We start from the raw sequence: 26,618 nt of genomic DNA on the forward strand, positions 1-26,618 counted from the left end.
CTAAGGACGTGGGCTATTTTTAGAAAGTACGGGCCGAAAACAGCGCATTGCATTGTAAGACTCGGCTGGGCTACATTAAAAGATTAATTCGCGAGTTAAGATATAAGATAATGACCTTTTTTTGGTTTCCGAGTGGAAATTTCGCAGATATATGGGAACGAAGAGCTCAGAATTTTGTTTACATAATACACGGTTGCCTTATAGCTTTCGCCCGAGGTGGAAGCGTTGACGAGCGTAGGTGACTTTGAAATAAAGAATGTCAACATCGAATGAAACTTTATTGTATACTTGAGGGTCTTGTTTAAAAACTGAGTATGATTCAGTTGGTTTTTATTAAATTCTCAATGTAAACTCGTACTTTTTAACATAAAATATGGAAGGCTGAAATTATTGCATAAATAATTTAAAGCGCATACATAGATGATACTCGAAATAAAGGGAATCTCCGTTTAAATTATGGTTATTATTTTTTTTGCGAAAATCCAAATCATTGTCCAACGTTCTGACGACGATTATGTCGAACGTGTTTTCGCTTCTTACTGGAACATGTTACGCAGCATTTCTCGCGAACTACTGATGATACGTCGCACATGTGCTTGTACGCGGAACACAGCCAGACCGGATCGATGCTGTCGTAGCAGTCTGAAACAGCTGAAAAGGATAAAATCGAACATTTCAATTATTTAATCTTTAATCGACGTCTATATTATCTTTGCAAACTGTTCGACTCGCTCACCGAGATTCGTATCCAAGCAAGGCTTCTTGTGATAGCAACGTCTAACTTCCACGGGCTTCCTCTCGGCGTTGCAATCCGAAGACAGCAAGTTAGTTTGCCTATCGTAGCAAGTCACGTTTCTATGCTTGTGGCCGGACTTGACGGCGCAAGTTGCGTTGCAGCTACTCCACTGGCCTGCAAAGAAAGTTTCTCTATTCGCATAAAACCGTTTTCGTTTCATTTCTTCTCACGATGCAACTCGACGCTTACCCGTTGTCCACTTGCCGCTATAGCACCGCTCGAATTCGAGCGGCTTGTTGTCTGGATCGCAGGCGAGGGCATCTCCAGGCGCTGAGCAAAACACCCGCCTAGTCCTCCGTCCGTCCAGGCACTGGCCCCATTTGGATACCTGCCACTTGGGTTTGCGATTGTACATGGAGTTCTCGTCGGGACTGTCGGCGTCGAGAACGTTGTCGAACTCGAGAATCTCGGGATCCGCCTCGGTACTGTCCAAGACATCCAGCGTGGTTGGAGGGGCCGCGGGCTCGCGCTCGTTCGGACTGATGTTGTAGAATTCCGAGTTCTTATTCTCGGCGTACACGATCACCGGCACCTCGCTACTGAGCTCGCAGGTCGGCAAGTTCGGACAGGGCTCGACTTCCTCGGGTCGCGTGGCCTTGTTGCACTCGTGGTCGGGAACGGCTAGCTCTGGCTGGTCTTCGTCACGACCGGCGGAGACGCACATCACCGAGCGCTTGCGTAGAGCTTTATCGCCGCAAGTCACCGGGCACATCTGCCACGGACCTACCCACCACCTGAAAATTTATCGACGTGGTAGATGCGTCAGAACGGCGAAGTAGAACGTAGATTTGTCAATATAACGAATACCTAGCCGGGCAAGGCTTCGTGTTGCACTCGCGCGTGATAATCCTGGGCTTCGCTATGTCGTCGCAGAATTTGTCCTCGACAACGCCACTCTTGCTTTCGTTGCAGAGCGCGTACGAGCTCTGTTTGCCACCGCCACAGGTCGCCGTACAGAGAGACCAATCGGAGAAGACCCAAGAGTACTCTGGAGCCCGACCGATGTCTTTCTTCGGTAACGTGTACTCGTAACGCAGTCCGAAATTTCGGTAGTGTCCGCGGTGTATCAGCTGTTGAAATAATATTATGATTATACGTGAAGAGGTGCTTCGCGACAAAGCAGTTATCGAAGTTTCCAAACGTCCTGGATGAATCTTTAAAGTTCTTTCTTTCGTAAAAGTTTATAATGATACGAATTTAATTTAGTTTAAAGTAGTTCAAAGTAGCTTCACAACTCTACGAACCTATTGGACGATTCAAACGTTCCGCGTCATTTCATAGCATAAAATATATCTATTAAAAATAATTGCGACGGAATTCTCTGAACATTGACAAAATAAAACTTTGAGAGCTCTGTTTTTTTTTCCGAATAGAATCAAAGTTGCGGTATAGAAGATTCGAAAAAAAAATTTACTAACGTATACGGAGATGTCTTCTTTAGTAGGTCCTGGAATTCTGACTTTCTCTTTGTCACGATCGCGTTCGTAAAGAGCTGGCGTGCCAGCGACCTGATACTCGCCGGCCAAGGTGATCTGCCTGTCCGAAGAAGATTAAATACTTGCGTGAGATTCTTTTACTTTAACTATTCACGTCATCTTTCAAGGCAGTTTATATTTTCTCGCTAATTATCTCTTACATTTGCTTAACAGTCTCGTCTCTGTTAAAAATAAAAGAGAAAATTTACTATTAAAATAAGTTGCGTTGATGCTCGACGCTCGTTATCTGGGACAATGAACTTTCTGCAGTTCCTATACACTCGGTCGGATTGGTCGAATTGCAATTTTGATCTGATGATGATAACAGACGCTAAACCAGTGTTGCGCTTGCAGAGCCAGTATAAAACATGAAAGAACCTGTATGCAATTATTCTCGAATATAACGAAAGAAATAATAATAATCGTAAACTCTAGGTCTGCGTGTGATTCATCCATAAACTTTATACTCCAGAGACTTTTTGCTCTTTTTTTTTACAACGTCATTCTTGAAATTCCAAACTTTTCATAGTACAAATGGGGTCGTGATATCGTGCGACTTTTTAAACTAAACTAATCAGCCTTCGTTTTATGATAGCCAAAGATGAATATTTAAAAAAATTACAGTAGTTGGGTAAACGTACCGCTTCCCGTTCAGAAAATACTCATTGGTCTTTGGCCGACCTATACCGATGTAGTTTTTGCTGTTGCCTAGCTCCTCGACTTTAATGTTGCGTGATCCCTCAGGAATGACGACGACTTCCTTGTAGCCCAGTCCCTCGTTCTTGTCGTAAAGCCCACGTATCGTGACGCATTGCGTACCGTCTCCGTGGCATATCCCGCATCGATCTTCCGTTGCATTGGAATCCACGATCCATTCACAGCCGACTTTCTGCAAACGATATTTGCTCGACTTTTAATTCTTATCAATGTGTCAATTCATAGTATTAAAAAAATACGATTGGGAGCGAAAACTCCTTACCCTACATATACCAGCGATGCACATGTCTCTCGTGCCAACGTTGCAAGGTGTTCCATCGAGCGCCGACTCGCCCCACGGCACTATCACGCTCTCTTCTGTATCCGTGCAGTAGAGTTCGCAAGGCTCGGCTGTTGTTGATAAAAAATTAATTTACAAAACGATCGTGAATCGCGTCTATCGCATGTTTAAAAACGTACAAAGACTCACTTTGATCGAAATACGGTAACCAAGTGTAATTTTTGCCCTTGTACTCTTTTCCATTGTAACTGCTGCACTGAACGCTGCGGTAACTCGGTGTGCCTTCCGGACAAGGCTGAGTGTTGCAAATCTTGTAACGACGTCGTTCGCCCGTGCAAAATTTTCCGCCGTGCTCCGGCTCCGGATGATCGCATTTTCGCTCGATTATCGAGACACCTGCGCCGCAGCTACGCGAGCATTCGCTCCACGCGCTCCACTCGCCCCAGCCGCCGTTGATTTGACTGGGTCGATCCGCTATGGGTATGCACTTTTGGTTCTGGCACCACTGCGGATGAAAATTTCTTAGACCAGTTTAGCAACGTTTCTGACGCTCACGTGATTTTCATTCGCTTTGTGGCGGAGTAAAAGACCGATGCGTGCGAGTAATTAAGTTTAGCGTAAAGATCATCAGACAAACCATGTGTTTTCCGCAATGAGTGCCTGGGGCGGCCGGATGTAGCATAGTGGTGCAAACTCCGTCTACTACGCACCAGAGTTTTGAGCATATCTAGAGAAGCATTTAATAAAGCATTTAATAATATCACTCGCTTTGTTTAATGAAAAATAAGCATTTGGATTACCTCTTCTAAAGGCGAACAAACAGACGCATCTTTAACACCGAACTGTAGCCTGCATTGATGCTCCGCATTGTACATAGCTCCGGGTGGCAGATCCGGATAAGCATAGTCGTTATCGACCGGTTCATCTTCCAGGCATTCTCCTTTACCCTGACTGGAACGCAATCGAACGGTTACAAATTGAAGGTTAACCATTGAATATTCAAAATTCGCATCTAAAAATATCATCAAATCTCATACTCTAAGAAATTCGTGATATCCCTCCTGGAACATCGAGACCACGCGACGCCTACGGTATCAGCTTCGAACGTTGGAGTCATCACGTGCAGCTTATCTCCGTCTTTTTTGCTGCATCCAATTTTTTCCGTATCGTGATACATTCCAAAACTGCAACGAGATTGTTGTGTCATAATCAAATCACAAAATCATGGTAGAATCTAGTTCTGAAAAAAATCCAGACTCACTTGTGGCCCAACTCGTGAGTAATGGTGTGGGCAAGGGTAATGCCATTGTCCTCGTTGACGCTACAGCTACGATCGGGCTGACACATACCAGCCACATGCGCCACACCTAAGGTGCTGCAGGGAGTGTTTGCTCTGGAGCAAATGTCTTCCCTCGTTACCAAAATAGCGACGTCATGATGGTTCGGATGGGAATCATCTGGCGGGTTGAGTTTTTGTTGCCACTTGCAGAAGTTGTACAGAGTTTTGTCAGCGTTTATCGTGATGTTCAGTCCCGGCTGAAAATGACATATCGAACTGCAAAAATTAGTCCGCTTCATTTCACGAAAATCCAACTGCAAGACTTTCACGATACAATTTTTACGATTAAGAAACGCCACAGCTCATCCGCATTGCGTCGCGAATTATCATAATCGCTGCATTTGCTATCCTACCTCGGCGTCGTCTTCCTCCATTAGAATTATGCGAACGACGACGACGTTGATGAAATTACCGATACTCGGATCGAGGTACAGCGCCGAGACCATGTTCATGATGGTCAGAAGATAGGTCTCGACGTCTCCGTCTTGGTGAAAGGCCATCATCGTTCTGTCGGCCACAACGAGTGCTTCCACGTGTCGGGCCCGACTTACTGACCTTTTGGAACGCTGCGGCTGGAGCTGCCGGCGCCGACCTCGACCTTGAACTTTCATTAGGCCCGACTGGGACTGCCATTCTAGCAGCGTCTCGCTCAACCGCCGTGGCTCTGCGGGCAAACAAAAAAGCAGAACGAAACGAAAAATAACGTGCCTCTGTCGGTATTCGAGAGCTTGTTAATGCAAGTTTATATATGCTGGAGGCAGGAGCGGTTATAAATTTATCATTCAACTCACCGCGCGTGCCGCAGTTTCTCTCGTGTTTCTGCTTGCGCATTCGCCGGGGCTTGTTCTGTTTATCTCGGATCTTCAGAGTTTGGCGTAACTTTTGTTTTTTCCTCAGCCTGCCAGGTTTAGTCGTCGAGAGCAGTCGCGTGTCGTTGTGTCTGTGAACTCGGCGGAACAGCAGATGTGGCCGAGCTTCCTTCACTTTCCCACGATATTTATCTTCGTCTTGGAGCCCAACTGGTTCTAACCAGACTTCTCCATGCTTCCCATACATGAAGCCGGCCTGAAGCGCACGTGCAGAAATCGTGGTTTAAATTTTTTTTTTTTTCATTCGTTTTTCTTTTTACTCGAATCCCACCATAAACGAAAGCAAAGAAAAACGCCTCACCAGACCGTTGCAGGCTGACAGAACGACCCGGGAGTCAGGCTGGTCCCGGATGACGCCCCGATAATGGCATCGGCTCGAGTGATTTTTCGCAGGTTCTCGCTGGCGCAACTCGCGCTTGTGCCTTTCTACCAGCATACCGGGCTTGATGAACTTACTGGCTGGCCTCAGCTGCAGGTGATACTCGAGCCCGCTCATTGTTAACCGATAGTGCAGCAGATTCATCGCCGCCGTTTCTTCCTCCTCCGGCGAAAACTCATTACCCTCGTGGTAGTGGGTCACGTTGTGCGATATTAGCTCGCCGAGGTGCGTTACCTTGCGCGGAAACACGATCTCGCGCGAGCTTATGTGTTCCTCTGCCGTGTAGAGTCCTGAGAGGAGAGTCGAATGGTTATTTGCGTTTTTTACTACGAAGGCAAGGTACTCGTCGTGCTCCTTTACCTTTTGGACGGACGATCGGAGAATCCTGAAGAGCATCCGCGGCGATCGTTGCGAAGATGATGATTAGGAAATGCATTCTTCTCTCTTGTTGGTATAAAAATGGCACTTTTACTTTACGAAAAAATTATGGCAAGTCCTTCTCTACTTTGATGAGTTACGGAGGCTGGATCACCTGCGAGATAACAAAATTAATTCTGAATTTTTCCTCGCTGTCGGCGTTTAAAATAAAATCCCATGCTCCAAGCCCTGACCTCGCGTGCTGGCCGACTCCTTGCACGCCGAGCTGATAAAACAAGTTTTGTGTAACATAGAACGCGCTCGAGTCTGTGAACGCCAATCCATCTCGATCGGAGAGCTGTATAACCGCTGTCGTTGTTGCTATAAAAACGATGACGACGTCCACGAGGAGTGCGATAACGACGGCATCGGTAAATCGAGTACTTTTGCTTTGTCGCACCGTCTATAAACTCCAGAGCTGTCTTCTTCCTCCGAGAGAGCGATGTCTATGTGTCCTGCTCTTAGTTCACAGATACGCCGCATTCGATGACTCACTAAAGATAGTTTCTCACGTATCCCACTATTACCGATCAAGATGAGCTTATTTTCACGGCACCTTTGCAGATTAATAAGAGCGATCGGGATGATAATTCGCGCGAAACAGACGTCAGCTTTCCAGTCCACAACGTCGTCTGGAATCTCCGACGGTGTTTCACTGCATCGTAGAAACCGAGGAAAGATTTCATCGATTTTTAGTCCGTTTGATAAATCGAAAAATCGTCAACGGAACATCGCTATGGATAGGCTTATCCCACGCACACGGTAGACGCGGACAAATGCACTTTTCTCGGCGAAAACACTCGTGTATAACCTTCGCTGAGGCTCGCATGCATGGACCGTTGCTGCTGTTGCTGCTGCTGCTCGCTCGCCGTCGCAACACTTAGTGGCGTTCTTTACTTGTCTGTTTGCCATCCGAGAAACCAAAGAGCACAGCTCTCCGCCCCTCTTCTCTCTCTCTCTCACACACTCTTGTTGCCTATCGCTTTCTATATGCCGATATGCCGAGAGACTCTGGACCGTCCTTCTCCTCCTCCGCCTCCTTCTTCTCCTTTCGCCTCCTACTACTTTGCCTCCTCTCTTTCTTCTTATTCTTCATCAACATCTTCGCTTCCTACGCGTTACCTTATAATATAACCTCTTCGCTATATAATGAGTTAATAGCACTTTGATTTACTTGATTTCTATGCTCTCTTTTCATTAGCGATCGTTATAATGGAGCAGTTATGTAGATGAATACTGTGATGTTATTTATTTCTTTATTGAATTATCGCTGTCTATCAAGAAGATAGATGTTCGCACTTTTATCTCCGAATCGTCATGAATACGCATTTATTGCGTCGGTGATCTTTTTTCATTGAAAAAGAGAGACCATAATGCGTCGTGTGACATCGGCTGGCGCCTCTAAATGCATAAGCAGTTCACACATCGTTCCGCACTTTGAATTCCGATAACGCAGTTGTTTACGTCATTTTCATAATTGAAAAAAGCCGATGAAAAAAGTTGATAGCACGGTTACACTAATTAGTCGCATTTCCACCAGTACACACATGCGGGTAATTTAAAAACGGCTGTTTTATCGATAGAACGAGTTCAGGCATGTGATTATTCCGAACGAAATCAGTTTATTATAACACAGTCTCAAAAAAAAAGATGAAAATTAGAGATTTAGAATTTAGTGAGAGTCATAGGTGTTCGATCAAACTTATCTTGGTTATTAAAAAAAAAAAAAAAAGAAAGAAAGAAAACACCATCACCTGCAAAACTGTTTACTGCTCGAATGTTGTCGCTCTAATCGCACCTAAGAAAAATACGGAAATACTATTTACATTATACATGAAAAAAACTATATCATGTACAACGAAAAATATACAATTGTAAAAGTTTATGTAATTTTCTATCTGTTTGCAGCAGAAACTCTTTTGGTTATCGGTGATAAGTTAGACGATTATCAGCGCAACCCGAACGATATTTACAATGGTAAGTAGGAAAATTTGTATACGAACCACTAATTTATTTATCTTCGCCCAATCATAATACAAATTTCATTGAAAGATAATTTAAATAAAAGAAGTTTATAGAAAATTAGTTAATATATAGCGTAATAAATATTTGAAGAGGTTAACTTTTTCAGACCTTTCGATTACTTTAAAGCAGTGTCATTCCGCAATTTTCAATTAATTTAGGTCGATACACGAGAGACATTAAAGATGCCGAGCTTTTGATACCCCGCCACGTTCACGAGAATGGAGCACTCAATACCTATCAGTTACCCAAATTTTATCAACGGGAAAAGTTAGAAAAAGAGAGAAGACGACGGGAAAACACTCTGTAAGTTAAAACTGGCGAGGTAAACACAGCCTTATCTGCATATAAAGTGACATAAGCACTTTTTCCTTCGGGAAAGGGAATTACATCAATATTTTTAGCTCATTCATATATTTATGACAGACTGCACCTAGTGCTACCATTTAACGGCGCTGATAACCACGTGGAACTCAAGCCGTACCATGATTTCATATCACCGGATATGGTCATTGAAACGCGATCACTGGATTCCGAATCTTCTCGGTTTAACGAAAGCAATCTACACTTTAAGTGGCCCAGTGATAATCAGTGTCACTACAGGGGTGCTCTGCGAGGACATGCGAACTCCCGAGCTACCCTGTCGCTCTGCGAGGGGGTAGTAAGTGCTTTAACAAATTTTTTAAATATTTTCAAAACAAAATAAATAGATATGAATTCAGGTAGGATATGTAAATACTGATCACGGAAGATATTACATCGAACCTTTGGATGGAGACCTACCCGATGACGATGGTCAACATATTCATCTAATTTACAAAAAGGAAATATCGCATGAGAATATGGCTCACGCCAATAAAGCGCCTTTCTGCGGAGTGAATGGTGCGATTATGGCTTTCGATTAAATTTGTTACCCAAGGAGTCCTGTACCCTAAAATATCTGATCAATCATTCCCGGCAATACAGACGACTGGGAAAGTGCGTGGTCTGAACAATTGGCTCGACGACCAAGAAACGAAGCTGAGAGCAGTAGTTCAGTTATACCGATAAATGAAAAACGGGCATCTTCGAGTACCCATAGCATTCATCGCTACATCGAGGTTGCACTCGTAGCCGATCGGCGATTCCTCGACTTCCATAAAGGTACCAATTACGAGCAGTATTTACTCACCGTGATGAATATGGTATCGGATTATTATCACGACGCCAGTGTTGGCAATCAGATCGACGTTATCGTAGTTCGCATCGTTTATCTGGAAAAGGAGAAGAACGAGGTAATGTCCACGATGGAAATATAATCGAGAATAATTTTTGCTTCGTCATCGTCCGTAATTTCACAGATAGACCTGCAGATAAGTCCCGACGCCGAGAAAACGTTGGAGAGTTTTGCTAAATGGATCGAAAAACTCAATCCAACCGACACGCAACATCCTAACCATTTCGACATAGGTGCCCTTGTTACAAGGTAGAACACGACTTTGAAAAATATCTAATACCCGCTATTTTAAATCTCGTTGCGTCTCGTCTTCAGACACGACATCTGCGCAGAGGGTAACAATTGTAATCTTTTGGGACTAGCTTTCGTAGCTGCTGCTTGCGAAAGAAAAAAGGCAGCTTGCATAAACGAGGATTCGGGGCTTTTACTGGGAATCGTCATTGCTCACGAAATCGGACATACGTAAGAATCGCAAAATATTGTTATTAAATATTTTTTTATGACAAATGCACTCGCTAAATCTCGGTTTATGCACGTTGTTTCGTAAAATATCGTACGATACTATTATAGATTAGGCTGTTCTCACGACACCGAAGAAATCAGTGGATGTCCCTCCACTGATAAGGACGAAAGTTACTTCGTGATGTCGCCTATCGTCTTTATATACACTATCAGATGGTCACCGTGTAGCAGGAAATTTATTACCTCTTTTCTCGAGTAATGATTTTATTCAACTTTAACACGTCGGCATACGACTATAACGGACTTGACTATGATGAATGGCTTTCGCGCTTGTGTCGTCTTGCAGAAGTGGCCTCGGAGAATGTCTGATTAATAATCCGAAAAATCCTCCCGATAAGTACAAATTTCCCAATATGTTGCCTGGCGCGATGTACGATGCGGATTTTCAGTGTAAACTCAATTACCCCGGCTCAACGCCCTGTGAATCCGATCCAGATGAAGTAAATCATGAAATATCGTATTTTAAAAATATGCGATCGCCTATCACTCGTCGCTTCAAAACTATAGGATCTCTGCGAAGAGCTTTGGTGCAACATAGGCGGAGACAATTGTAAATCCAAAGGCGCCCCACCCGCTGATGGCACGAAGTGTGCTGAGAACAAGGTTATCTTTTGAATTTCGTTCTCAGAGCAGAGCGATCGATAAATAATAATAAAAGAAATTTCATACGACATTTCAGTGGTGCATTCATAAGAAATGCGTCGAAATGGGCTCACGCGGCGACGTAGTAAACGGCGAATGGGGCAATTGGGGAAAGCTGGGCGAGTGTTCGCGCACATGCGGCGGTGGCATCAAGTTCGCCGAGCGCGAGTGCAACAATCCGGCGCCGAAGAACGGCGGAAGATATTGCACAGGGGAGAGGAAAAAATTCGATACCTGCAATACCAAAGTATTATCTTCGAGGTACATACGCGCTATAACGTGATTTGCGATTGACGCGCCCGTTCGATTCCAGCCTTGCGACTCGTCCAAGCCATCCTTTCGAGCTGTCCAGTGCAGCGAGTACGACAAGAAAACCGACGTTACTGGCGGAGCCCACAAGTGGCAACCCTTTTCGCGCGCGGATCTCGACGCCTGTGCTCTCTACTGCATAAACGAGAAGCGCAGCTTTATGAAGCTCGGTCCCACGACGAAAGACGGAACGCCTTGCAAGACCGGCACGTACAACATGTGCATAAGCGGCGTGTGCAGGGTGAGCTTTCGACGGGCTTTATTTTCTTCCGAATGGCCAACCCTCGAGTCGCTTAACTTAAGCGGTGATGAGTTTTCAAAGTCGTTTTTTTTTTGTTTTTTTTTTTTTTTTAACTAAAAATCGCTCACGAGTACGCTCTATTCCGTGAACGCAGAAAGTCGGCTGCGACTGGGTCATCGATTCGGACGCGGTTGAAGATGTTTGCGGTGTCTGCAAGGGCGGCGGTGATAAGTGCACGAGAATCGAAGGAGATTACACGGAAAAAGCGAAAAACTGTATACTTATATGCGATACCTACGTTTCTTATATCTCGTCGTTGATGTAAATCGTTGAAATTATACAGCCGGATATTCGAGAATCGTAGTCGTACCGAAAGGCAGCAGGAATATTCGCGCTTACGAAATGAAGGAACACGACAACACACTCGCTGTCAAGCTAGCTAAGAAAAATAGCTACTGTCTTAATGGCAATTTGTAAGTTTACAGAATGTAAGAAACACCCGAAGGACTTTACTAGTACATAAATTATCCGTGCCCGATAAAACTTTTTTAGAGTTGAGGAGAAAAGCGGCGACTATCATTGTGCGGGTTCTTCCATAAACTACAAGCACGTTAAACCGAATTTGGAAGAGATCGAAATCAGAGGGCCGATAACGGAAGACATTGAAATTCAAGTACTCAAAAATTATACTGATCTAAACGTAGATATTATAAATAAAAAAAAAAAAAGTGAACGTCGTGTACTTGTCGTCAGTATGTCTTCTACGCAGCGGATAATCCCGGAGTCCATTACGAATATTACGCGGACTCGCCAAACAAATCGCACAAGCCGAAATATTCGTGGGAGTACTTGGAATGGAGTGACTGCGATGCGAAGTGTGGCGGTGGAACGAAGGTATCCTCCCACGTATATCAAATGTCACGCACCATTAAATTTCGGACATTTAACATTATAATATTTTCATTTCATTGGAAAAACCCATCAGATTTCTGAAGCTTCCTGCGTGGAAGAGAAAGCGGGCAAAGTAACGGCCGAATATTGTAATGGGATCAAGCAACCACCTCCCAAAAGTCAAACGTGCAACGAAGCGCCTTGTTCTCCCAAGTGAATATACCCAACTATTAAACTGGAATACCATCTTATGTCTATATATATATATACAAATCTTTTTTCAGGTGGCGCGTAAGCCAGTGGAGCCGTTGCAGCAGCTGCGGAGGCAAAGTCGGCGAGATGCGCCGGAAGATACAGTGCGTCCGTCCTGGACCTCACGTCGGCGATGACTACGTGCAGACGAATTTCGACGCTTGTCCAGCGAAACCTCCAACGCAGACGAAGGTTTGCTATGGCACTGAGCCCTGTCGCAAACCTTGTCCGCCGAGAAACGTTAGGAATACCTACGCCTTATCGTCATCTCAGGACGTGTCGAATAAAGACAACGAAATGGTAGCTCATAAATTTTGTTCGAAAGCTCATTAAATGAAATTAATTTATTATTGTTACACGATAGGAAATTAGCGATTGTCTTGAAAACGACGGTACCATTAGCGACTTTACTACTCCGATGCCGGGTAGCGTCGTTGTCGACTCAGCGACGGAGAACCTCGACTCGCGTATGCCAGCTGCCAATTTTTATCATAGAAGTCGAAATGTCGGTTGCAATTTACCGTGTATGCAGAAGAAAAAGTATGGTCGACGAGTCCCATTCGAATAGAAATGATGTATTTATGTTATGTAATAAATGTTACGAAATCTGATCATTTTCGAATAGCGCGCCTTTTTATCGCCCGTCAAAGCGAACGCAGCACGCCTGGCGGGTAGCGCTGAAAACGCGTAATAATAGAACGAATATAAAGCAGAGGACGAGGGAAAACTAAATACGACAGTACAAAAATAAGTGTAAGCTAGAGGTAAAAAATGCTTGCGTAGAGAATATCAATTACGGGTGATACTCTAATGTCGATTTGAATTTGCCTTTCTGCGTTTTGTATGAAAACAGAACTCGAATTTGCCTCCAAGCATCACGTGATCTCGCTTTGTTTTTCAGCCCTGATAATAGCGCCCTCCGACGGGACTTGATATCTTGCAGGTTATATATATATATAAGGTGTACACTCCGCCCGTTGACTTGACACTGCACCGGACGCGGGCCGTTGTGTTTGTCCGGCGTTTGTTGCGGAGATGCGTCATATCTCGGGGGACTCTACACTGGCGCAGCGCGGTAAGCGCCAGAGTTAGTTCCAGAATAATAAAGGATTGTCAAGTGGCGTATATTTTTGCGCGATCTGTACTACTTACATTTTCCACTGTTATTGTAGAGTTTGGTTTGGTGATAACTGATGCTGATGTGCCTTCTGACTAATCGTTTCGACACCTAGTTATACGCAGTTATGCATTACGTTTCTACTAATTACACGTGAAGGCTGATAATTAACCTGTGATTTTCGCTAATACATTCGATAACTTGAAAGAGCAAGATGTTCGGGAAAAAGAAGGAAGTTAAAAAAGAACGGCGAGCTAGGCCAGCAGGAAGTCTAGCCCAGGTTAATGTTTCAGCTTTGCTTTGTTTACTTTTTGCTATCACAATAATTGTACTAGTTGTCAAATGATTTTACGTAACGTTTGCTTTCAACGAATAATGTCCTGCCGCAGTATGGGATATTTGAAATACCAGAAAACTTGAGTGATCTTGGTGGTCAAATTGATCATGACGATGACGACGATGAAGATTTGGAGGCTGAATTAGCTGCACTTACAGCTGGAGATCAGCCTAGGAGACCAGCACCACGTAGACGTAAGTACATTTTGCCATGATGCTATCTGTGAATTAATTTTATGGGCTTCCTTTGATATTGATGCAATACACTCTTCGTTCTAGCTCCTCCAAAGCCAGCAGCTGAGCTGGACCGTATGGTCAGCGAGAGTTTGAAAGATATTGGTTCTGATGAAGAATTGTCCGGTGATGACGATGATCCTGATTTACTGGTGAGTCATGTTTACATAGTATCTAACGGTAAAAAAAATAGTTGAATAATCCATCAAACTTTTTCTTCAATACTCAAGGATGAGTTGAAAGCCATAACCGGAGATGGCCAAGAAGAACCTGCTGATATATCTGACCATACTAATGACACTGTAAATGACACCACCAAGTTACTTGAAGAACGACTATCAATGTACAAGAAGGCAGAGCAAATAGCCAAGTCTGATAATAACTCGAGTCGAGCAAGGAGGTATAATAGAGGAGTTAAAACCTTGGAACAATTGTTATCATCCTGTAGATCAGGAAATGAAATTAACTCTAGTGACATTCCACCCGTTCTTCCACCATCTGCTTTAGGAGAATCCGCACCAAAACCACCAGTTGGTATGAATCACTTCTCAACTACATGAAATTTTTACATAAAAGAAATGTAAATTTATCTCTGCAACTTTGTTTTATTATAAACTAGAAAATGTAACACCAGCTGCTTCGGAGCTTACAGATGGTTCCCCTGAAGCTCCTATAAGCACAGCAGACGATACTTCCCCAGTTACAGATGAAACCACTGAACCAAAAACTGAAGGATTACCATCGGTTCAGGTTGATGAAGAAACTTTGAATATGTTAAAAATGCGTCAAAAGGAGTACAAAATTGCAGCATTGGCATGGAAAAAAGCTGGCAATCTTGAAGAGGCTGTCAAATGCATAAAAATAACCAAACGATTCGATACCATCATTGCAGTGTATTCCCAAGGAGATACAGTAGATTTATCAGATATGCCGCCTTCACCGTCGCTACCAAGTTGCGCGCCTGCTTCGGACAGTCCTTCCAACGAAGGTAAAGAAGAGAGTGAAAATCAACAAGCAACCTCGATTCAACCCACCGTACCAGGTTTCCTATAACAGCTTTGTAAATTGTCAAAGTTCGATTGCATAATACTAAGTGAATTATTTTTTCCAGCAAATCTGCCCCCAGTAGAACCAAACATGGAATCTTTGGAAGGTGCCTTGAAAGAACGTTTGGAAGTTTATCGGCGCTCTAAAACAATGGCTGAAACTGAAGGTAATTCATCGAAGGTTAGAAGATACGGCCGAATATGTAAACAATTTGAGGATGCTTTGAAAATGCACGCTAAGGGAAAGCCAGTTTCTATTGACGAACTACCAACCCCACCCGGTTTCCCGCCACTCTCTGGTATAGGAGGGCCCAGCGCTGCTGCATCAAGACCAGCACCGCCTCCACCAACAATATCTGAACCAGCCGAACCGGCAGAACCGCCGAAGCCAAAACCACGTCCAAGTCCTAGTCCATCGCGAGAAACTACACCCGTTGCCTCACCACGAACAAATTCTGGTATAAACGAAATTTCGATGTCTCATTCGTCAAATAGATTATAATTATTTGATCTTAAATAATTTTTAAATATTCCCACAGACCAGAAGAAAAAGTTAACAACTCGAGTTGACAAGCAAATTGAGGCTTTGCAACAGCGCCAGCGAGAATTGAAACTGGCTGCTTTAAAAGCAAAGAAGGACGGTGATTTAGAATTAGCCAGAGATTACTTAAGGCAAGCAAAAGGAATTGATCCATTGCTTAACGCAAGTTTATCGGGCTTACCAGTCGATATGAATTCCATTCCTTTATCACCTGAAGCAAAACTGCAACTGGAGTTGCAGGATTCCGATCCAGTACAAATTTCAGATGATGGTTTTACAGTAATATCATCTATGGAAGGTACCGAAGAAGCTTCTGGGGATGACCAACAAATTTACGAGAATCTGGAGGCACAACTAATAAAACAAATAAAGGTATGCATCTAATAGAAAATTAATTATTGTCATTTTAATTGATATATTCAAGAGCGTTATTTCAATCAAATGTTGCAGCGGTGCGTAACAACAAAAGAGCATTGCAAGGCACTTGGTGATGTAGCAAGTTACAATAAGTGGGGACGGCTTGCTCTAGACTATGCGAAGGATTTAGATTTTCTGAGAGTCCGGAAACGAGATAATCTTCCTCCTCCTCAGCATCATTACGAAATTAAAACTTACTCCCTTGTGCAGTAGGTGTTGTTTTATTGTATTTAACAAGCGAGATGAAATGGAAAGTCTGCTAATTACGTATTCGAACTTTAGGAGCTGCACGGACTTGACAGATGCTGATATTGAAATCTCAATTCTTAGAGGTATAAATTATCCTAAAGAAGTTGATACCTACGTCATATTTGAACTTCCCTGGCCTTCCGATGCTCCGTCAAGCGATCGAACATCAACAATCAGGGATAGCAACAATCCAGAATACAACGGAACATTCACTTTGACTGGAATAATTGATCGTAAATCACGACAATGTCAAAGAGTTTTCAAACGGCACGGGCTTAAGTGCCAAGTTTGGTCTAAAGGGTAAATTATTTCTATTAGCAAGCTTATTTTTTAAATGTGGCTAACGAATTAGTTTGTTGTACTATAATCGTTCCGTTTATATCTCTTTTTCCATTTATTACCACTAGCTCTAACTAACGTTTTTAAAAAAAGAGAAAAAATTTGAAACTTTTTTGTTCATTTGTAATCCACCTGAATGCTTCATCATTTATTCAAGTTTTTGCAAATTGCCTAAACAACTTGGGGTGATTTGTTGAACTAGATTGATATTTGCATTGAGCGTTTTTAAGATAAAAAGCAGTGCAAACGTTAATTATTATCGCTGTGTGAAAGTGCTTGCTAGACTGTAAGATTTTATCGTTCAATTGATTATCATAGTACATAGAGTAGGACGTTGCTTGCAGATGCTCGCTGAATCCTATCCTGTGTTGCACCCACCCAAGGTATGCAAGTTTCACAGAATTATAAAGTAAAAATTTTCGAATTTGGACTCGTGGCGAATGATAATTTCGTCGGTATTTTTATCCTAATAAGTAGGTTATGATTTATTATTATTTAAAGCACGTGACTTATGATTTTTTTTCACTCTATTATTAGAATGCCTGTTATTTTTTTATGTAGTTTTTTTAAACAGTTGAATACCTTACACGAGCAAACTGTGGAGCAACGTAAGCAAATGTATATCGGTCAGAGCTGTCTGGTATTAATACGAATATGATTTGCTGTTTGTAGAGGATTTTTCCGGGCCGACAGTCTGGTGGGGACTGCAGTCGTAAAACTTCAACCCCTTGAAACGAAATGTATATTACACGATTCGTTTCCTGTAAGTATTCAAATTTATGATAGAAAACTAATCGAAATTTTCGGAAATAAAATAGCGATTGCAATTTTTTAGTTGATGGATGGACGCAAAGCAGTTGGTGGAAAGTTAGAGGTAAAGATTCGACTGCGAAATCCTATAACCACGAAGCAAATCGAACAAAACACCGACAAATGGTTGGCCATTGATCACTGATTCGCATAATTTCCATATGCTTTACTCGACCTAAAAGCTTTAAGTTTACTGCGCATTAATGTACGTATGTAAAGGATATTCGAAGTGCTTTTTCACAAGATTGTTTACAAGCAAAATTTGGAGTTATTAGTGTATATATCCACAGTGGTTATTCTGATAATCTTATACTGCATGTACATAATTACTACCCACAAAACATGGTATTTTTTTTATCGATTGTCAAACTGCGCAAAAGCGAAACGTTTTGCCAGCCTCAAGAGAGCTACAGATAATTCTAAATACGCAAAAAAAAGGAAAGTCGATGCTACATCGAAAGCAATATTTACATACACATTGTTAATTTTATATAAATGTAAAGTGAAGCCTTGTTACTGTATCATAATTTATAGAAAGAAAAAATATACGTATGCTTTGACGGAATTTCAGCGAGTTGAAGTAAAAATCATTTAAAAGCCAGACTGCATGAGAAAAAAGGAACGTAAAGCAAGCCTGTAGGTGAAAAAGTAATTTACGCGCGCTGGGGAGAGATAGGAGAAGGAGGAGGCGGAGGAAGAGGCGAGAGAGGAGGAGTGTAACAGCGGCGATTAAAGCTGACTCGGCATTTTCCGAGCCAGGAACAATACATCAGGTGAATTCCACTAACAAACTATTGTCCGGTAATCGTTTCTGCTTTCTCTCAAACTACACACATACACGTGTAGACTCGAGCTATTTTGGATTTGCGGCCACTACTGTGTGCGACGTGCCATTTGTACTCTTTTCGTAGAATTCACCCGTAGCCGCAGCAACAGCGGGCTGATTGTCGCGAGCGAGGGGTGAGCGCAGGGTCTACACAGACAGTTGTACACCGAGGATCCTTGTTTTCCGCTGCTCCTGCGAACTATTTATGTAACGAATTATATCGCCAAAAAGCATCGATCGGCGTCTCGCACAGCCAACAGCGGCTTGTGAAAGTGCATCGACTTCGCACCGCAGGGCACCCGCCGCTGCATCGCGAGTGCAGTGCAAATAGCGCGACATCGACTGCGCACCTCGGGCGGTCTCGACGCTCGCATGTGTCCCTTAAAAATCACGCCGAGAGACAAAAGACGAGGAGCGCAGTCGAGAAACTCGTGGCGAGATGTATTCTCCTCGAAAGAGAGAGATAGATAGAGAGCAGTTTGCTCGCGCGCCGCCGCGAATTACACGGTCCGGTGCAGAGTATTTACCCGGACAGAGTGAACAGCGGGAAACCGCGGCTGCAATGTTGACCTTTTAGCCTGCCGGCGCGAATTAACGATGTTTGCGCTTAACCCTTGCGCAGCGCGCTAGCTCTCGCTCTTTTTACGCTCCGAAAAAGCGAGAGCAGCAGTCAAGAGCGAGAGAGAGAGAGGGAGAGAAGGGTGCAATCTCTAGGGGGGCTGCTCAGCGCGCATAGACAATGATCTGTTCAGCCCGTACACGCGTGTAAATGTATAACGCACGCGATTGTCCTCGTTAAATCGCCTGCGCGTGTAATAGCGAAAGTGGAAATTTTTTGTAACCGGATATACAGACCGGCGGAGAAAAAAAAAGCTTATCAGAGAGCAGCAGCCGATAAGTTGTTCGCGGAAGGGCCTGCTGAACCACGAGTCTGTATGTACAAAGCGCGCACAATGTCAGCCGAGACTAGTCTTAAAAATTGTGCGCTAATCTAATTAGAGGGGGAGAGATAAGCGCGCGCTGCAAGCTGCAGCCGATAAGAGAGTTCGCGAGACTGCGTCATCTTACGCTCTACCGAGAAACCGACTGATTAGAAGTCGCGCGAGGACGACATAGCGAGCGATCGAGCCTACTTTGTAACAATCAATTTTCTCTTTGAGTATAACTGAAAGACATTGTAATATAACGAGTGCGAGTTTTCGTGCACTTTGCGCGTGTATAACGCGGCCGCGCAAGCGTGCGCTCATTTCGCTTACTCGGCGCAACTGCCACACGGAGACTGTATAGATGTATATATAGGTATGCCCAGCTATAGCGCGGGCTTACGCAGTCCGAATCGCCGCAAACGAGCGTTTACACTCGAGAAGTGGATTAGCCGAGCGTGAATGCTCCCGTAGTACCTATTATTGTACAAACTCTTTACTTTAGAGCGCGATAGACGCGAATACATATATATATGTTGGCGATGGAAGCGTCCAATTTGCGCGAGCGCGCGGTTAAAAGAGCACGACTCGAGTTACTGCATGCGCGCATGTGTGTATCGTTATTTCTGCTTATTCGGCATAGAGAGGTGAGGATGTCTCGGGCGACTCTGTATATCAGTGCATATATAGTTGCCTCGTGGCCACCCGACACTGTCGCTAGCCGTAAACAAGCGCGGCTCCTAAATTTTCGCTGACGAGCTCTTGGCTGCAGTTTCTTTTGCGCGTTTCGTTTTCTGTTTTTTTTTTTTTCTTTTCTTTTTTCTTTTTCGTCGCGCGCACGCGAGAACGGGGAAAAATGTATCGGATTCTCGCGTGGCCACCACGATTATACACTATAGCGGAAGTGTCGCTATGTCATATTATATTGTAGTAATTTCGAAGGAATCCGTCGAGCGGCGTTTAATCGCGGAGGCAAACATAGTGTAGAGGGTAGCCGGTATACATCTTCGGGGACAACTGTATACAAGTACATAGGGCTCGCTTATACATACCGGGGGGTGTGTACACGTATAGCCCTAATGACTGCGCCTGGCTTGTCGCGCAGCGCAGCGATGATCCGAGAATAATTGGAGCAGGAAGAGGCGGATGGGCAAATAGAGAGTCCCTCGGATTTTCATTGTCATCCGTCATCGCGCGACTCCGACGAACAAATGAGCCTTAGAGCACGCGCTTCGCAGGAGGACGATTCGCTCGCCGAGGATTATCCGACGATTGCTCGCTCTTTTATGAAGGAACGTCGCGGATATTAACGAGCCGCGATTTTTTTTTTTGTGTAAGATAATCCTTTACTATTGTCGTTTCCTCAGCCGATATCAGTTTGTGGATGTATTATTCAAGGCTTCTCGTCGCTGCATCCGAACGTCTGCGAAATCGGCGGGAGGGACGTAGAGGGTTTAATGTAATATGGCCCTCTCGAAAAATATTAAATCCTGCGCCGGCAGCGTTGTATGAAAATTCACTTTCTTTCGACGCGACACATAGCTGCGCGCGCGTGTGCGGTGTCTTTTTCGCGCGATCACACGCAAACACACGTGCGGATCTTTGGCACGGGTTCATTGGTATGGCTCTGTCTCTCTCGCTTTGGCGCGGCGGCAGCGGCGTCGGCGTATCGATGTGCAAGCTGCGCCGCCGCCGACTTTGCTGGCTCAGCACTCTCCCTCATTCCTCCTTTCCACCTTCTTCTTTCGCGCAGCTCTCCCTCGTCGGTATATAGCACAGTAGAGAATATCGTCGGCGCGCGCGCGCGCGTCACCGATCATCCCGGAGCAGCCCCTCTTTTCCACTTGCCCTGTACTCTTTTCCCTCTGCGCAAGAACGTTTACCATTTTCCCGCTCTCCAAAAGTCTCGCGCGGAATAGCGACGTCCTTAACTTAAACTTTAACCCCTTTCGCGCTCCGGATATGAAAATAACCAAAGTAGTCTCATTGGGAGATCATCATTATCGTTTCTTTCTCTAGCTCTGTTGGAAGGGAGGCAGTTTCGTCGCAGCCCGGGCGGTTCTTGGATGCGCGCTTATCAAGATCGAAAAGGGCTCGAGTATGAGAGAGAGAGAGAGAGAGAGAGAGAGAGAGAGAGAAAAGCGCGGTTTTATTCGAGTGCCTCTCTCGCCTCCCCTCCGCTTCTTCCGCACGCAGTAGCGCGTAAATCCGCGGCGCAGGAAAGTTCGTTGAACGAATGCGATCGCGCGCGCACAACGTCGAGCTTGTTGATCAACAAATTTACAAAGTCAAACAGTCGATAAAATGAATTATGCCCAGTTGCTATTGTTGACCCGACGCGTATTTGTAGTATCACTCGGAAGTGGTGATAAGAGTGTATCGCTGTCGATCAACTTGCCGTGGAACGTATATAGTGTGTGTCGGTGCTTGCGACGGAAAGCTAGGCACGTTTCGTTTTTTTTACCAGTTTCTTTTTTTCGAAAATCCTTGCACGAACTCTTATGCATTTACAACTAGAACAGAGCTTTCTCAGCGATAAAAATTTTCCAAAATCCCGAAAGACGACTGCGCGAAACTTTTTCGAGCCGCCAAAATACAGCGAAAGTTTAAGCGCGTAATGGAATATCGAGCGAAATGAACGCGGCGAACGGCGAAGGTAGGAAGAAAGGAAAATTTCGGCGCGCGACGAAGGGTAGCGCGGTGTCAAAGTGCAGCGTCGGCGAATTCCTCGCGGCTCAAGCGAATGGCCAATCCTATCGGTGCTTGTACGTCGCGCGCGGGCTCTCGGTTTCACCTAACCGTCTAGACCCTCGCGAGGATATCACTCGGACTCGTCTTCTCCATTACAATGACAACACCTCCAGTCCCAAGGTCTCGCGAACGCGTGTACGCAAGCTCGTTGCGCAACGACCTAACGACACTCGTGCTTCACACTCGATCGATTTCTCTACGAAGCCTGTAATTGAGTTATCGGGCCGAAAAAAAGGAAACAAGTACGGCACGCAGCGGAGAAAAGCTCGACCTTATCTCGAGAGCTTGCGGCCGAAAGTCTCACGCGCAAATCGACATGGCGAAACGCGAAGGCGGATCGCCGCGCGAAATCGGGGAATTAGCATAACGAGCTTACGCACGACGAGAGGGGGGGGGGTGGCGGGCGGGGAGAGCGATGCCCGCGCGCGCACGGGAGCTTGCATCAAGGTGCGAGCGAGAGATCGAGTGCAGCTAGCGCGGAGTGGAGCGTAAAGCTCGCCCCGACCAATGGCGTCGCGGTCTCCCGGCCGCCAATGAGGACTCCCCGCGGCCGCCGCGCGCGCTCTCTCCGTCTCGCTCGCAGCCGAGAGGGCTGGAGGCGTCGCTGTCACGCCCCCAGCAGCGTCGCGGCGCCTCCGCTCGGCTCGGCTCAGTTATCGTTCCGCCGCCGAGCGCCGCGCGCCCCGACGCTCCGTCGAGACAAGTACACCGCGCTTCCGTCGCTGAACCCTGTTGAAAACGGTGTGTGCTGGTGTATACGATACCCCGTACTCGCGACGACCGAGGCGCGGACTATGTCGAATGCCTGAGCATCGACGCAGCAGCATAATCATAAGCACCTGCAGCGCCGACAGCGCCGGCAGGGCGACGACGACGACGACGACGACGACGACGAGCACGAGCACGAGCAGCAGCACGACGACGCAGAGCGAGGTCCCCCCGGGCGATGCGCTGCAGCCCTATGCGGGAGCAGCGGCCGGCGGCGAGGTCGTCGCCGTCGACGAGGTCAAGATGGAGGCGGAGGAGCACCTGGCGCGCGAGTACGTGCAGGAGTTCGTGCTGGACCACCTGGACCCGGGCGACGTGAAGCGCGAGGCGGCCGCAGCCGCAGCCGCCGCGGCGCTGGCCGGGGAGAAGGTCAAGCTCGCCGGGCTGGCGAGGCCCGCCGCGCTCGACGCGGCCGCCCCCGTCCCGAGCGGGCCCACCTCCGTGGTGCCGAAGACCGGGCCGCTGGTGCACAGCCTGCCGGTCGAGCCGACGCAGCAGAGCCCGGCCGGGCCGACGGCCATGCCCGGGACCCTGGGCCCGCTCACGCCGCCGGCCCACGAGCTCGAGCAGCCCCACGGGCTGCCGCTCTACGGACAGCCCGCCGGCGCGGTGCGCGTCCAGCAGGGCGTCCTGGTGAAGCTGCCCTACGGCGGCCCCCCTGCCGGCCTGACCAGCCTCTCGCACCCGGGCACGCCGCCCGACACGCCGCCCGTCTCGGCCTCGCCGCCCTCGCTGCAGCAGCTCCAGCTCCAGGAGAGGCTCGAGCGCATCCAGCTGCAGCAGCTGCACCAGCCGCCCCACGCTCAGCTCCAGCAGCCCCCGGGTCCCCAGCAGCACCACCTCCAGCAGCAGCAGCAGCACCACCACCACCACCACCACCACCCCGACGTCATCCTGCCCGACGGCATGCCCTGGCTGACGCAGAGCTTGCGCCAGGAGCCGCTAGACCTGAGGCCGCACTGCCAGGAGGCCGGCGGCTCGGAGAACGAGATGGAGACGGAGCACTGGCCGCCGCACCACCTGCCCGACCTCGTGCAGCACCAGCAGCACCAGCAGCACCCAGCGGCGCACCACCCTGGCAGGCACCCCAGGCACACGGGTGGGTCACTTTTCTTGCAGCTTCCTCCTCCGCAGTAGAGATGCCCGGGACTGAGATACTAATCCGTTTTCCGCACGCAGGGGGCTACATAATGGCCAGCCACATCGAGTACTACTCGAGCAACGGCAGCGGTGGCAGCGACGGCGGCATGATGCCGATGCCTCTCGACGGCGGTATGCACATGCAGCTGGCCCCGCAGCAGCAGCAGCAGCAGCATCAGCAGCAACAACAGCAGCAGCAGCAGCAGCAGCCGGTGAGGCCGCTGAGCGTCTGCTCGGGCAGCTCGTGCGGCCCGGGTCCCAGCTCGAGCCAAGGCACCGGGGGCCTCAGTCCCACGCGCTGCGGGGTTCCGCGCTCCATGCACTGCGGCGCCCCGGCCGGCAGTCTCGAGGACCTCATGAACGACGACCTGCTGATGTCGCTGTCGGTGCGCGAGCTGAACAAGCGGCTACAGGGCTGTCCGCGCGAAGAGGTATCACTCCTAGCTTTAGTCGCCCCGCCGCGTTGGCCATCACACCGTGTGCTATAATGCAGTCGTTCGGTATGCTTATGCTTGGCAGATAGTGCGGCTGAAGCAGAAGCGGCGCACGCTGAAGAACCGCGGCTACGCCCAGAACTGCCGGAGCAAGCGGATGCAGCAGCGACACGAGCTCGAGACGGCCAACCGGAGCCTCGAGCACGAGCTCAACATGATCAAGGACGAGCTGCTGCGCACCCAGCAGGAGCGAGACGCCTACAAGCACCGCTACGAGACCATGTTCCGCTCGAGGCAGCAGCAGCAGCAGCAGCACCAGCAACAGGCGATCGCCCAGCAGCAGCACCAGCAGCAACACCAGCAACAGCCGGCCAGCCCCGAGGTCTACCTGTGACAGAGAGCTCGATGGACTTGAGGCCGGTGAGTATGAGCGACGCGCAGCTCTCCGTCCTCTGCATATACCTGAAAAATGAATTGAAGTACACATGGAAGTCGATCGCGCGACTCTCTCTCTCTCTCTCTCTCTCTCTCTCTTATCGCGCACGCGAAGCACACTTTTTCGCCGCTTCCGCTTATCGAGAGGCGAACTTGGCGCGCGCGTGCCTGATAAACTTCAAACTTCGCCGGAGACAGAGAAGCTTTATCTCTCGGCGAGTCTAGTTTCCCTGACCCAACGCTCTGACCCGCCGCTCGCGTAATTATGTCACTTACACGCATGCTGTAGACTCGATTTTCGCAAGCGCATAGACTCGCGCATCAGACGAGATAGAGAAGAGAGAGAGAACCGCGTACAAATTATTATCTTGTATAGTTGACGTTACATTGCTATACTACTATAGCTCGATATCGCGCGCAAACTGCATACTCCGATGGGCTGTGTGCGAGTGTTAAAAATTCAAGCTTCGCGCCCCTATATTCCGAGCGACGGGCTTCGTCGCTTCTCGCCTCTATTCGTTACAGGAGCGACGATGCGCGAGCCGCTATGTAGGATTTCCCGGGGAGTCGGAAATTTTATCACTAGACTTAAAGGAAGAATAAAGAATTCACGTAGAAAGAAGGAAAATACAATTGTCGTAGCGCAAAAGAGTATATTATATGTGAGGCGGTGGCGGGCGGTGTCCGCGATACCTGGTGCAATAAAAGAAAAAAATTAAAAATTTTGTAAATACACACACAGACGCGCGCGCGCGTGCGCGCGAAGTAACCGTAATAATACAATTTTCAATGTCATTCTTCTTCTCTATTCTCTTATTCTCTCGGATTCGTATAACCTTGTTATAATACAGACACACGGATACACACAGACGCTCGCAGCGCTTATCTCTATACATATATTTTTTATTAGCGAAAGTATTATTTTTACTTCTGTATGATGTACAAGCGTCCGACACGCGACGATCTTATAGTACAACCGATTCTGTGTATTATTGTATCTTTGCGAGAGAAACTTGTGTGATTATACGATCGAGGCTCGTCGCAGCTGTGTATATGTTATAAACGCTATATGTATATGCACAAAAAAAAAAAAAAATTAAAACAGAAACAAAGGCATACGAGTTGTTGTATACAAAAACGATAATCTTGTATAAAATATTATAATGCTACGACATACGCGCGAGGAAGAAAGAAAGAGCTGTTTTATATGTATACAATTATTATAATTACCGAATCTTTTACTTTTAGGGGATATCTCGCTTTCTTTATACTTACTCATTATGTCGAATACTGAGCTATTTTTCGAAATGGCCGATGTGTAATTGTAAAGTGTACACAGACACACAGATATACGTGTACATAACTAACAAGGGTATACACGCAAAAAACTCACACACACAGAGAGAGACGCGCGGCGCACCTTGTACGCGCCATCATATTGTATAATTCTATACTAATTATCGTTTATCGTCGTACTCGAGCGGCGGCGTCGGCTCAATTATCCGATTGCGACGCAGAAAGAAAGAAAGAAAGAAAGAAATAGAGATGTTTTAATTCGCGTTATTCACGTAGGTCGTAAAAAAAATCTGTAAATAAAAATTATTACACCATTATTATGATGAATAAACGTCGCCGACGACTGTTTCAGATACAAGAGCCTCCTTTATTCTTTCCACGCTCTCTCAGGTCCCGTCGCAGCGCTACGTCCGAAATCATCGAATGACGAAAGATAAAAGGAAAAGGAAAAATGAAATGGGAACGAGCGAGAGCTATAGACGCGCAGTGAGAGAGGATGAGAAACGGAAAGTTCCGGCGATTCGTATTTCGCCGGGTACGTGCTATGCGCAACCTGCAAGCTCAGCGTTTCCTCGCTTGTATTATAGTC

At 46.5% G+C, this 26,618-nt stretch overlaps 4 protein-coding genes across 12 annotated transcripts; 3 read left to right on the forward strand and 1 right to left on the reverse strand.

Annotated features, from left to right (window-relative positions):
- Nucleotides 1-295: 295 nt before the first annotated feature.
- On the reverse strand, nucleotides 296-7,171 carry LOC100117914 (A disintegrin and metalloproteinase with thrombospondin motifs 7). 2 transcript variants are annotated; one of them, XM_008206607.4, is made up of 18 exons: nucleotides 6,467-6,594; nucleotides 6,216-6,387; nucleotides 5,778-6,145; nucleotides 5,399-5,672; nucleotides 4,961-5,271; nucleotides 4,530-4,804; nucleotides 4,306-4,452; nucleotides 4,069-4,219; nucleotides 3,906-3,995; nucleotides 3,458-3,773; nucleotides 3,251-3,378; nucleotides 2,913-3,160; nucleotides 2,433-2,453; nucleotides 2,215-2,332; nucleotides 1,604-1,866; nucleotides 986-1,530; nucleotides 737-910; nucleotides 296-651 (listed from the first exon to the last, which is right to left on the reverse strand). In XM_008206607.4, exons 2-18 carry the CDS (start codon nucleotides 6,289-6,291, stop codon nucleotides 488-490), a joined length of 3,669 nt encoding a protein of 1,222 aa, XP_008204829.1. In that variant the 5' UTR covers nucleotides 6,292-6,387; nucleotides 6,467-6,594; the 3' UTR covers nucleotides 296-487. The 2 variants fall into 2 exon arrangements, with proteins under 2 accessions (XP_008204829.1, XP_001602029.2); XM_001601979.6 differs by lacking the exon at nucleotides 2,433-2,453 and having other exon boundaries at nucleotides 6,467-7,171.
- Nucleotides 7,172-7,922: 751 nt separating this feature from the next.
- On the forward strand, nucleotides 7,923-12,935 carry LOC100117875 (ADAM metallopeptidase with thrombospondin type 1 motif-like). 2 transcript variants are annotated; one of them, NM_001129745.1, is made up of 20 exons: nucleotides 7,923-7,947; nucleotides 8,181-8,249; nucleotides 8,456-8,600; nucleotides 8,721-8,955; nucleotides 9,017-9,176; nucleotides 9,261-9,568; nucleotides 9,635-9,759; nucleotides 9,826-9,972; nucleotides 10,081-10,227; nucleotides 10,319-10,472; nucleotides 10,540-10,635; nucleotides 10,712-10,921; nucleotides 10,988-11,224; nucleotides 11,379-11,499; nucleotides 11,568-11,697; nucleotides 11,777-11,897; nucleotides 11,978-12,118; nucleotides 12,210-12,328; nucleotides 12,400-12,667; nucleotides 12,732-12,935. In NM_001129745.1, the coding sequence occupies exons 1-20, from the start codon at nucleotides 7,923-7,925 to the stop codon at nucleotides 12,933-12,935; spliced, it is 3,162 nt and encodes a 1,053-aa protein (NP_001123217.1). The 2 variants fall into 2 exon arrangements, with proteins under 2 accessions (NP_001123217.1, XP_032452174.1); XM_032596283.1 differs by lacking the exons at nucleotides 7,923-7,947; nucleotides 11,777-11,897; nucleotides 11,978-12,118; ... (1 more) ...; nucleotides 12,400-12,667; nucleotides 12,732-12,935 and having other exon boundaries at nucleotides 8,107-8,249; nucleotides 10,988-11,288; nucleotides 11,568-11,659.
- Nucleotides 12,936-13,328: 393 nt separating this feature from the next.
- On the forward strand, nucleotides 13,329-18,021 carry Cc2d1 (coiled-coil and C2 domain containing 1-like). 6 transcript variants are annotated; one of them, XM_016981527.2, is made up of 13 exons: nucleotides 13,329-13,442; nucleotides 13,540-13,764; nucleotides 13,874-14,015; nucleotides 14,100-14,206; nucleotides 14,285-14,588; nucleotides 14,674-15,096; nucleotides 15,166-15,558; nucleotides 15,640-16,013; nucleotides 16,092-16,267; nucleotides 16,341-16,607; nucleotides 16,991-17,029; nucleotides 17,319-17,409; nucleotides 17,482-18,021. In XM_016981527.2, exons 2-13 carry the CDS (start codon nucleotides 13,699-13,701, stop codon nucleotides 17,599-17,601), a joined length of 2,502 nt encoding a protein of 833 aa, XP_016837016.1. In that variant the 5' UTR covers nucleotides 13,329-13,442; nucleotides 13,540-13,698; the 3' UTR covers nucleotides 17,602-18,021. The 6 variants fall into 6 exon arrangements, with proteins under 6 accessions (XP_016837016.1, XP_032452229.1, XP_032452228.1 ...); XM_032596337.1 differs by having other exon boundaries at nucleotides 13,356-13,454; XM_032596338.1 differs by lacking the exon at nucleotides 16,991-17,029 and having other exon boundaries at nucleotides 13,330-13,442.
- A 4,545-nt stretch (nucleotides 18,022-22,566) lies between these two features.
- Nucleotides 22,567-26,384, forward strand: LOC100117833 (transcription factor MafB). Of its 2 annotated transcripts, none has more exons than XM_016983077.2 (3): nucleotides 22,567-23,823; nucleotides 23,904-24,295; nucleotides 24,375-26,384. In XM_016983077.2, the coding sequence occupies exons 1-3, from the start codon at nucleotides 22,758-22,760 to the stop codon at nucleotides 24,690-24,692; spliced, it is 1,776 nt and encodes a 591-aa protein (XP_016838566.1). In that variant the 5' UTR covers nucleotides 22,567-22,757; the 3' UTR covers nucleotides 24,693-26,384. The 2 variants fall into 2 exon arrangements, with proteins under 2 accessions (XP_016838566.1, XP_001601967.2); XM_001601917.5 differs by having other exon boundaries at nucleotides 22,571-23,823; nucleotides 24,384-26,384.
- The last annotated feature ends 234 nt before the right edge of the window (nucleotides 26,385-26,618 follow it).

This window comes from Nasonia vitripennis, chromosome 2, assembly GCF_009193385.2.
Source record: "Nasonia vitripennis strain AsymCx chromosome 2, Nvit_psr_1.1, whole genome shotgun sequence".
NCBI classification, from domain to species: domain Eukaryota; kingdom Metazoa; phylum Arthropoda; class Insecta; order Hymenoptera; family Pteromalidae; genus Nasonia; species Nasonia vitripennis.